We start from the raw sequence: 12,098 nt of genomic DNA, 5'->3' as shown, positions 1-12,098 counted from the left end.
CTAGGAAGTTTCAAACTCTTCTACATCTTCCTGTCTTCTGAGCCCTCCAATTCTCTAGGAAGTTCCCGTCTTTCCCACATTTTCCTGTCTTCTTCTGAGCCCTCCAAACTATTCTAACCTCTGCTTGTTATTCTGTTCCAAAGTCACTTCCATGTTTTTTGGGTGTCCTTGCTGCAGCACCCTACTCTATTTGGTACCAGTTTACTCTATTAGTCCATTCTTATGCTGCTAGTAAGAAATATTAATTACCCAGTAATTAATAGAGAAAAAATGTTTAAGTGACTCAAAGTTTTACAGGGCTGAGGTGGCCTCAGGAAACTTACAGTCATGGTGGAAGGAGAAGCAAACATGTCCTTCTTTACATGGTGGCAGGAAGAAAAGTGCTGAACAAATCGGGGAAAGCCCATTATAAAGCCATCATATTTCATGAGAACTCATTCAATATAAGGAGAACAGCATGGAGATAACCACCCCCGTGATTCAATTACCTTCCACTGGGTCCCTCCCACAACATGAGGGTATCAGGAAAACTATAATTCAAGGTGAAATTTGGGTGGGGACACAGTGAAACCACATTGGCAGGCTTCATTCTCCTGTTATAATGCAGGCCCTGATACTACTCTAATGAAAATTTGCTTATCTTAAAAATCTTAGTAAAATGTTTAAACTTCCAACAGAAAGAGTTTCTTACAAGTTTGTCTCCAGCAACCTTGCTGGAGTGAAACACAGATAGAAATACACAGTAAGGTCTTAAACTTCTCCAGGGATGGGGGTGAAAACAGAACTGTCTTCTGTCCCCTGGATTTTGCAGGAAGAACTTCTATCAGTTGTATCACAGCAACTGGGAACAAAAAGAAACATTTAAGCTTGTGGGAAATACCTGTCAAATAGGGCAAGCACTAGCTTTTCTAGAAAAGCAGTTTTTCGCAGCATTAGTTAAGTCCAATCATCATGAAACAGGTGTGAAATTAACATTTAACCTCCAAAACGCCTTAGCCTTTACTAAAACAAGATGAAGCAAAGAGTCCAATTTTTAACCCCCAAATGGATATAATTGGATTTCACTTGAGGGATTCAGATCCACCGGAAAAGCTAATTAAGATCACCATTAAGTAAATAACAAGTTAGTTTAGTTATTAATTTGCAAGCTGTCCAGTGACTGTGCCAGGAGTATCTACATACACACTTTCTACTTTTCTTCTGGAATGTTCCTTCTATCCATCTTTTAGCTAAATTATGGAGTCGCTTCAGCTTGCAATCCAAAACAAATCAGAATAGTGATTCTATTTTATTACATGTGTGACGTTAGCAACGTAACAGCTCCTAGCACTGATGGAAGCCTTGTAGCTTGCCAGACGCTGTTCCTGGATGCTGTTCCTGGCTTATCCTCTAGTGGACCCCACAACCACCAAATGGCTATGGGTCTGTTATCCAACCTTCTGACAGGGGGAAGCAGAGGTGGGGAAAGTAAAAACTTGCTTCAGGTCACACAGCCTTTAGGGAGTCGAACCCTGAGAAACTGACTTTATTGCCTCCTCACTGCTTTAATGTACTCTAAGGATCATCTCTGGATACATTCTTTTCACCTCGTTTGTCAGGTAAATTGCTCTCCGGCACACACTGGCCTGAGTTTTCCTCCACTGTATTATGTATATTGATCTTTGTTGCACTCTAGACAAATGTCTTTAAGGTGAAGGCTGTGCCTCAATAATCTTACCACTCTAGCCCCTAACCCACTGCCTGGTATATGGTATGGGCCTAATAAATATTTGAGTAAATGAATTAAACAGAAATATAATGCGAAATTTATTTTCCTGTCGCTGTTTTAAGCAGGAATCTATGTCTCTTGGATTAAGTCCTTCCACAAATATTTCTTGAGTACCCATAGTGAAGATGGTGAAGATGATGCCCCCTGGGGCTGTTTATTGTCAAGATGCTGTTTGCCATCACAGACTTTAACTCTTACTGAGGGGCTAAAAGATGCCTAGAAAATAGTATCCATGGATGGGCATGGTGGCTCACACCTGTAATCCCAGCATTTTCGGAGGCCGAGGTGGGCAGATCACGAGGTCAGGAATTCCAGTCCAGCCTGGCCAATATGGTGAAACCCCATCTCTACTAAAAAAAAAAAAATACAAAAATTAGCTGAGCATAGTGGCCTGCACCTGTAGTCCTAGTTACTCAGGAAGCTGAGGCAGGAGAATTGATTGAATCCAGAAGGCAGAGGTTGCATTGAGCCGAGATCGCACCACTGTACTCCAGCCTGGGTGACAGAGTGAGACTCCATCTCAAAAAACCAAAAAAAAAAAAAAAAAAAAAAAAAAAAGAAAAAAGAAAGAAAACAGTATCCACAATATGACAAAACATTAATTAGAAAATTGATTACAAGAGATCTAAAAAGATTAATATGAATATAAGTAAAATTTACTATCAATTGATGAAAATCAAATAGAGGAAGATGATCATAAACTCAAACATGGTAAATTTGAATAATCACACAGCTTTTCCTAATCTCCTTTGATCCTAAAATTGATCATTGCCATAACAATATGTCCATTAACCTTGACAATGAGTCACAGAGCTGGGCAGGAACTGCGCATTGTGAGCTGGGCAGGTTGCAGTCTTCCCAGTTAGCCTTGACATAGCGAGTGCTTTCTGTCTTAGCACAGTCTTTCACATCATATTAGACTCTTGTGCAAATCATAGAGGTAGATGTTTCATGCTTTTCCACAGAAGAAAAGAGATCCAGAAAGGGAGGAAGGGGTGGAAGGAGCAGAGACAGGACTCAGACCTTGTCTGGTCGGAGTTGCCCCTGAAAATTCCGTGCCCATACCAGCTTCCCCTTTAGCGATACAAGCTTGGAGCTCTGCTTCAGTGTTTCTTACAGGTGTGCTGGCATTTAGGGTGAGCATTTACTGACACACATTGTAGGATGTGTATCACCTTTGACTTTCAAGCCTACATGCCAGTTCCACCCTCTTTATCGTCAAGACATCCAAAAATGTCATATTCATATGCAAACACCCCCTAGGGGTGAACTACTCCTAAATGACTTACCCCAAAGGCTTCGCAGGAAGACCCCTCAAAGGGGCTGAGTTAATGGCACCATCATTTTCTTTACCTCCTTTTTCATCCTTTCAATTCTCTTTTGTTTAGTTTTACTCGCCCAGGAAGAGGCTCCTGGCTTGGTAAAGGTGGCCCAGACACCGGACAAGAACAGTCTATCATTTCTCTGGAAAACTTGGTCTTTGGAGCTGGATACTGCAAGCCAACTTCCTCAGAGGTAAGGTCTCCATGGGGCAGTTGCTTCAAAACTGTCGGACTTCACTTTGCAGAGTGTATGTTCAATGAGATTCATGCTGCTTTGAAACATCCTCTTCAGAGATTTTTGCATATTTGACTCTTCCTTTCAGCATCTTCCCACCCCTTCTTTTTTCCACTACAACCTCTATCAAACATATTTCCAAGGCCAAGCCTGGCGTAGATACAGGGAATATGGTCTTCATCTGATACTTCTTATTTGTGGTTCCTTGGAAGAATACAGTTCTCTGGAGGTCAGAAGGTTGTGCTGTGAGGGGACCGCTCAGACTGTGTGATAACATTCAAAGCAGAGCTTCAAAACCATGCCTGGTTTCAAAACCTGGCTCTCACTTTCATTTGTGCCCTCTATGAACATCAGTTTTCCCATCTTTAGAGTGGGCTCCCCAATAGCTAATAATCTCATGGAGTGTTATATGTACCCAATGTTGTAATAAATGTGAAGTTCCTAGTCCAGTACCCAATACTCACTAGCTGCTCAGTAAATATGCATATCCTGCCTTCCTCTTGTTCTTTTATCCCAGGAAACATCCCTTACTCCTTGTGATGTGCAGGGGTTCAACCATACAGGATATAACTCTGCACAGATTTCTCCTGAGCCAGTATGTGCTATGTATTTATTAGCAGCTTACTCACAAATAACCAGCCTTATTTTTCAGGGTTCTCCAGAGAAACAGGACCAATACAGCCAATAGGACACACACACACACACACACACAAAGAGATTTATCATAAGCAGTTGACTCACAAGATTTTGGAGGCTGAGAAGCCCCCAGATATTCAGTCAGCAAGCTGGAGACCCAAGAGTGCAGATGGTATAGTTCCAGTCCAAGGCTAAAGGCCTCAGAACCAGAAAAGCTAGTGTTATAAGATCCATTCCAAATCTAAGTCCAAAGGCAGGAGAAAACTGATGCCCCAGATCAAAGACATTAAATAAGAGAGACACAGTTTTCTCTCGCTCAGCCTTTTTGTCCTATTGCAGCCCTCAGTGATTGGATGAGGCCCATTCATGTCGGAGAGGGCTATCTGCTTTATTGAGTTGACCAGTTCATTCAGACATACCCTCAAAGGCTTGCCCAGAATGTTTGACCAAACATCTGGGCACCTTGTGGCCCAATGCTGACACATAAAAGTAACCATCACACTAATAGTATCCATCACTACTAATTTCTGAGTAGTCCATAATAAAAGTGTGATAAACCCTTCATGCCCAGTCAGCCCCCCAAAAGAGGTTCTCTGTCCTCCTATACAATCAGGCTCTGTGCACAGACTATTCAGAATATTAGGTAATGCACTCAGCTGGCTATCCTCTGATGTCATCTTTGCTAGCTCTGAGATCCAGCCATGAGGTATGGCTACAAAAGCTGCCCAAGGCATATCTTCGTCTGGTCCAAGCTGCTCTGTCACATGTTCTTATAGTCCTGAGAAGCAAAGAAAAGAGTTGCCAAGACCCTGCTGAAGGGACCCGAAGCCAGACTAGGATTCTATGCCATGGAAGGAGCAGATTTTGGAGCCAAATAAGACCCGTTTGAGGGTAAACTCCAGTGACTGTAGATGCAGGACTTCAGTTAACCACTGAGCTTCTCAGAACCCGGCGTCTTTAGCACTGACACAGGGCCCAGCAGATAGGAACTGAATAAGAAAGTGAGTAGAAAGCAGTGGGCCCTGTAGCAAGAGATGTCATTAGACTGTCCCTGCTGCTGGTCCTTTCCTACAGAACCATCCCTAAGGCAGAGCTCTCCGTGGTCGGCTGAAGCCTCTGCTGTGACTACATCACAGTTCAGCTTCTCCCTCTGTCCAGTCTTCCTTCTTTCACCTCCCCACATGGGTCGGCCCCCAGAGTTTCAGTAGAGCCCATGCGGGCACCAAAGAGTGGCAGAGCCAAGGCTGGCCCTCGGAGCCTCAGGAGATCGACTGCCTGAAAATCTTCCACTTAAACTCTGTTTTCTGGGGAATGCGGCCTGGGACATTAGGAAATGTCCGTGGTCACAGATCAATTCAAAACACTTTCAACACTCGTCTCCCAAGCCAGAAGCCTTTGCTGAGGCTGCTGCAGAAGCGTATGAAAATGATTATGAGAGAGTTTCCGTCCAAAGGCACTCTGACATGCAACTCCCTGTACACCCTCCAAGAGCTTGTTCAGATGCCACCACTAATGTGAAAGTACTCTCTGATTTCCTAAAAAGAAATACCTTCTCTCCAAGTCTCTAGACATTTCTGTCTCTCCCCCACTGGGCTCTGAGTGGCTTGGAATAGAAACCACCTCATTCAGCTCCCTATCCCAAGGTCCAGCACCATGCCTGGCATACACAGTGCTCAATGAATGTGTGGGGAATGAATAATTGATGTAAGTGTGTAAATTACATTCGTGTAGAAAGCTGACACTGAGAAAGCAAGATACTGAGGCCAGAGCGACCATTCACTGCTTCACACAGCAGGAGCCAATAACAAATGAGAGGCAGCTGTGGAGTGAGGTGTATCCCCACTGACGTGTGTGTGCCCAGCAGGGCTGCCCCTGGAGACTGCTCAGAATGTTAGGCCTGATATGGGGTGGGATGGAATGGAGCACATCAGAGACCACTGCAGTCCACTGGACTCTGTTGCAGATGACACATCTGAGCATGGTCCAGCCGAATCTCTGCCTCGGAGACTATTACAGTGTGGTAGAGAGCAGACTCTGGTTTCAAATGCCTGCTATGATAAACACTATGTGACTTGGGGGAACTCATTCAGTCTTATGGAAATTTAATTTTCTTAACTGTGAAATGGGATCACATCTACCTTTTAGAGAGGATTTCAGAAGTTAATGTGTGTAAAAAGATTACAGAAACAGCCTTAGGCACAGGATACAGTATAGCATTTTCTTTAAATTTCCCTTCTTGGCTATTTTCAGGCATGTGTGTCAAAGCAGACATCCGTCTTTCACCAGAGTCAGATAAAACGGTTTATTTGTGAGTGCTTAGCTTTGAACTTGCTCACGGAGTTTAGCTCAATGGGTTATTTTCAGGACTTGATTCTTTCCCTGTGCATTTTCCATTTGGGTCCCATCCAATTATGTAGATTCAGTGCTGTGCACCCACCCTGTGCCTTCCCACCGGGCATGTGCTGCCAAGCAAAGAATAAAATCCACTCCCTCCACCTCCTCTGGGGGCTATGTATCCAAATCCCTGAGAAGCCCAGCGCATTAACAAATAACACTGGAGTCTGCACAGATTGCAGCATCAGCTGGAAGGATTAGGGAACAGGTGTTCCCTTCAAAATAAGCCTTTCCTTGCAGAGACATTTGCGGAACTGGAGTTTCATAGCAAACCAAGCTGATTGGCATAAAAAATCACGGGGAGGTGAGGGTTGCTGTGACAGGCCACGTCTTTCCTTATTAGCCTCAGCCCCCCTCCCCTCATGGCCTCTCTTCCTTTCCTGATGCACCTTTGACATCTAGACCAGGCATCCCCAAACTTTTTTCACAGGGGGCCAGTTCACTGTCCCTCAGACCATTGGAGGGCCACCACATACTATGTTCCTCTTACTGACCACCAATGAAAGAGGTGCCCCTTCCTGAAGTGCAGTGCGGGGCCGGATAAATGGCCTCAGGGGGCCGCATACGGCCCGCGGGCCGTAGTGTGGGGACGCCTGATCTAGACCTTCATGTTTAGAGTTGGTGGAGCAAGTGCTTGTGTTCCCTCTGAATCCAAAACCAGCAGCTTTACACTAGGGGAATTATTTCCCCTCTGTGACTCATGGCTTATCTGTCCAAGGAGATACTAATGCCTGGCTCACAGGGTTGCTGAGAAGATTAAATGAAATAAGCTTATAGAAGCCTTGAGCATACAGCCTGACACAAACATGCCCAATAAAACCTCCTGCTGATATTATTTTTTTTGTCATTTAGCCACATAATTAAATCAAATGTTACTCCAGCTCCAATGTGGCCTCGTGGTGGGACATTGAGGGAAGAGTCTTCCACGTGGTTTTGCTCAGTGCCAACCTGCTGTGTGACCTTGAGCCAGGCACCTATCCTTTCTGGGTCTCAGTTTCCCAAGTCAGAGAGAGATAATTGGATATGATCATCCCAGAAGCCTCTGTTAGACCTTTCTATGCTGCTTTTACTGTGATATCCCTGACACTGCCTGGTCCATTTGGGGGTCAGCTGGCACTTGCTTGATGGGTTAGCTTCTCCAGAGAAACAGAACCAATAGGTTGTATATATGTGTATATGTGTGTGAATGTGAATGTGTGTGTATTTATATATACACACACATAGAGATTTTAAGAAATTGGGTCACACACTTGTGGAAGTTGGCAAGCCTAAAGTCTACAGGGTAGGCTGGCAGGCTGGAGACCCAGAGAAGAGTTTCCATCCAAGTCTGAATGCAGTCTGTTGGCAGAATTTATTTTTCTTTGGGGAAAGTCAGTCTTTTTCTACTAAAACGTCTTCAACTGACTGAACAGAACCCACCCATATGATGGAAGATTATCTGCTTTACTCAAACCTTCACAGAAACATCTATAATGTTGGACCAAATATCTGGGTTTTGTGACCTGGCCAGATTGACACATAAATAGCCATCACAGCTGATGAATATTCAGGCTCTGGCAGACTGTCATTAAAGATCAAAGATCCAAACTGGGCATGGTGGCTCACATCTGTAGTCCCAGTACTTTGGGAGGCTGAGGCAGGTGGATCACAAGGTCAAGAGTTGAAGACCAGCCTGGCCAACATGGTGAAACCCCATCTCTACTAAAAATGCAAAAATTAGCCAGGCATGGTGGTGGGCACTTGTAATCCCAGCTACTCAGGAGGCTGAGGCAGGAGAATCACTTGAACCCAGGAGATGGAGGTTGCAGTGAGCCAAGATTGTGCCACTTCACTCCAGGCTGAGTGACAGAGTGAGCCTTCATCTCCCCCCACCATAAAAACATAATCAAGGATGCAGTTACTCAGAGTCAGGTGCACCTGTTCTCCCCAAAGGAAGCCTGCACACCCCTTTTCTTCTCACTGACATAAGGAGAGTGATTCCATCATCCAAGGGAGGAATGGCGGCCTAGTAGGGAGATACAGTCTTTAGGGAGCTTTCTTTGTCTTCAGATCTCCATTACCTTGGGCAGGGGTTTTAGGACATGTGCTCATTTATTTATCTGTCAGCCATTTATTTAGCCCCTACTGTGAGCTAGGATCTGGGAGCTGCAGGGGCTAAGACAATGAATAAAACTCAGTGCCAACCCTTAGTGGATCCTGTGATTCATTTGCCATGTTGTACATGAAACAAAGGGATAACATATTTTATTGTAACAAAAATTACATATGTCACAAGAGGGTGAAAAGTGTGTTGCTAATGGTTTCAAATCACATTTTTCAACATCTACTTTGCATCAATATGCTGGTAAACTGCTTATGTGCCTGGACTCCTTTAATTCACAGAATGGCCCTTTCTTATTTCCTTTTACAAATGAGGACACTGAGGCAGGGAGAGGGTAAGTCTGTCACTGCAGACACACAGTGGAGCTGGGATCAAGCTGGAGTTTTAAATCAGTGAGTCTAATGCCATCTCTTCATCTCTGTCATTAACCATCAAGTGAATGGTTAACTGCAGAAGATTGTGATATCTTCTGTCCTTCTTTGGGAAGACATAATAATATTCTAGTGTGTATGTGGGGGTATGTGTGTGTTTCTTTATCAGTTTATTCATTGATGTATGTTTAGGTTGTTTCCATATTTTGACTTTTGTGAACAATGCTGCAATGAACTTGTGAGTGCTGATTTCTCTTGGAGATCCTGATTTCAAATATTTTGAATAGACATTCAGAAGTGGGACTGTAGACTCTAAGGTCCGCCAGAGCATGGTGTGTTTCTATGGCACTTGACATATGCCCACGAAGCCTTTGTTGAGTAAATGAGTGTTGGATGCCATGGAATCTGAGAACGTCTGAATGCAGAAGAACAAAAGCACTTGTAAATAGAGTGTCAGGCATTTGACTTTCCCAACAGACCGGTTTCCAGCGTACACATTGAGCCTCCCGGTTCCTTGACTCACCTGAGTCACCCATGTAAGACACAGACATGCATACTTATCATTAAACATGTCATTATGTTGTCGCTGGATGGTGACATCTTTTTGAGCAGGGATGCCGCTATTGGTTTACTCACTCATCAAACATTGATCAAGCATTAACTTGATTAATACTTCTAACTTCACCTGTGAAGATCATAGGTTCCACCCTGCAGTGGGGAGGATGTTCTGCTGGAGCACCTTTCTCTGAGATGAGTGTGCTGGACAACAAAGTGAAATCCCCCTTCCTTTGTTTTACTTAGAAGATGGTTTCCCAGACAGATGAATGCATGTCATTGAAATAATGTGCAGGGTTGCCACACTGAAGCTGTCTTTAAGTCGATTGCAGAAAATCATAGAACAGTATCTTCCTCAAAGTGAGTAATGCTCGCACTGAACAAGCACGGGATGTGCTTAGCTTTACAAGGCCCCTTCCACGTCGAGCCTTGTGCCATGACAGCCCCTTCTCCTCTGATGGGAAGTGTCTGGCAGGGCAGGGTGGGGAGGGGAGGGGGAAATTGAGGCACAGAGCTGCCTCTCAGGTAGATATCTTATTTTTCACTGGTAGGCTCTTCTTTTTATTCTCTCATACCCATTTCTGTTGGGTTCTTTGCACTTTATGCTTGCTTGGAATATGCACTTACTCATTATTGTGAATACACTCGTATCCTTTTCATGAGGATGTAGGGTCACGTATGTACAGACATGCATAGTTATCATGTTGTCTCTGGATGGTGACATCTCTTTGAGCAGAGACACTGCCATGGGTTTATTCACTCATCAAACATTAATCAAGTATTAACTCTGTCTCCGGCACTGTGCCAGGGGTTAGTGATGCAGCAATGGAAATGGCACTCTTCACCCCAGCCTGGTGGGACATCTTCATTTCTAGAGCCCTTGGTGCCCATTAGTTTCTGACACATTGTGCGTGCTCAGTTAATGCTGAATCAATAAATGAGGCTAGAACCCATGGACACTTGTAGGGGAGCATCACACACTGGGGTCTGTTGGGGGGGACTAGGGGAGGGGCAGTGGGGTGGGTAGGGAGGTTGGGGAGGGATAACATGCGGGAGAAATGCCAGATATATGTGACGGGGGGACGGAGGCAACAAACCACAATTGCCATGTATGTACCTATGTGACAATCCTGCATGATCTGCACGTGTACCCCAGAACCTAAAATATAACAAAAACATACATTAAAATGAAAATAAAATCAATGAGGTGAGGAGATAGACTTATATCTTCTTCTATCTACAATGAGTGGCCACAGTAGATGTAGCCAGTAGACACAGCAGCCACAGTGACTAGGGAATACAGTACTTTTCGGGACCAAAGGAATGTTCTGATTTCTGTTAAAATCAGAAAAAAAAAAATAAGGAATATGATCCAGTCTGAATTATATTCACCTTTATACAAACAGGCACAAAGGATGGATGAAGGAGGCCCACGAAGGCAAAGGTGCCTGGGGCCTACAAAAGTCATAATTCAGCTCTGAGAGTCATTATTATCATTCCTCGTGATTGTCTCCTGATCATAGACATAGAAGAGTTGAGCCTAGTGGGCCTAGATGACCTCCCCGAGGTTGGAAGATGTTAACCGTGGAATCCTAGTCCTCTCTGGCCCCAAGCTTTGCGACCACTCATTGCAGCAGCATGTCTGCCTGCACGTGGACTGTGCCACAAAAGCATCTGTACACTGACGAAGGAGCTGAATACAAGAGTTGCCGCTGTTTGACATTTGTGAATATTATATGCTTAAGTTCAACTACCTAGAGAAGGATAAAATTTACCAGAAAAAAAATGTCTTTCAGGTTCATCTCTGTGGTTACATGTGGCAGGATTTCCTTCTTTATTAAGGCAGAATAAGATTCCAGTGTGTATGTGTATATAGATATGTTTGTCTGTCTTTCTTTCTTTCTTTCTTTCTTTCTTTCTTTCTTTCTTTCTTTCTTTCTTTCTTTTTTATTTGATGGAGTCTCACTCTGTCATCAGGCTGGATGCAATGGTGCAATCTTGGCTCACTGCAACCACCGCCTCTCGGATTCCAGTGATTCTCCTGCCTCAGCCTCACAAGTAGCTGGGACTACAGGTGTGCACCACCCCGCCCAGCTAATTTTCTTTGTATATTTAGTAGAGACAAGAGTTTCACCATTTTGGCCAAGATGGTCTTGTTCTCTTGACCTCAAGATCGCCTGCCTTGGCCTCCCAGAGTGCTGGGATTACAGGGGTGTGAGATACGTTTTTCTTTATTCATTCACTCATTTATTGATGGACATGTGGGTTGTTTCTATATTTTGGCTATTGTGAATGATGCTGAAGTAAACAAGGGAGTACAGATTTCTCTTGGGGATTCTGATTTCAAATGTTTTGGTTATATATTCAGAAATGGGATTGTTGGATCACATAATTATATTTTTATCATTTTAAGAAGCCTCCGTATTGTTTTTCATAGTGGCTGCACTAGTCTACATTTCTGTCAACATTGTACAAAGATTCAAATTTCTCTATGTTCTTGCTAACACATGTCATTTATATTGTTGTCAGCACTCATCCTTTTTTTGGACAAGATAAGTGTTGAGAAGTTTAATCCATTGGAGTCTCTGAATGCAAACGTTAACAGTATGGCTTACTTATACACCACCCTTTATATCACTAAAGATTGCCTTGTTCCACATTGCCTTCTGATGCCTTGCTTCTTACCAGTATTTCTGGGCATGGTGAGAGATGTCGT

The 12,098-nt window shown here is 43.8% G+C and overlaps 1 protein-coding gene across 4 annotated transcripts in view; it reads left to right on the top strand.

Annotated features, from left to right (window-relative positions):
- The window catches only part of FAM135B (family with sequence similarity 135 member B), a 359,177-nt gene that overhangs the window by 240,700 nt on the left and 106,379 nt on the right, over nt 1-12,098 (top strand). For all 4 annotated transcript variants that reach the window (XM_074387183.1, XM_003933681.4, XM_074387184.1 and 1 more), the window contains one exon: nt 3,157-3,283. In XM_074387183.1, coding sequence (XP_074243284.1) covers nt 3,157-3,283 — 127 coding nt within the window. The remainder of the gene's footprint in view (nt 1-3,156; nt 3,284-12,098) is intronic.

The sequence above is a fragment of the Saimiri boliviensis genome, chromosome 15 (assembly GCF_048565385.1).
Source record: "Saimiri boliviensis isolate mSaiBol1 chromosome 15, mSaiBol1.pri, whole genome shotgun sequence".
Classification (NCBI taxonomy): domain Eukaryota; kingdom Metazoa; phylum Chordata; class Mammalia; order Primates; family Cebidae; genus Saimiri; species Saimiri boliviensis.
The sequence above is the reverse complement of the archived record's forward strand: the minus strand, read 5'-3'. Positions and strand labels throughout refer to the sequence as shown.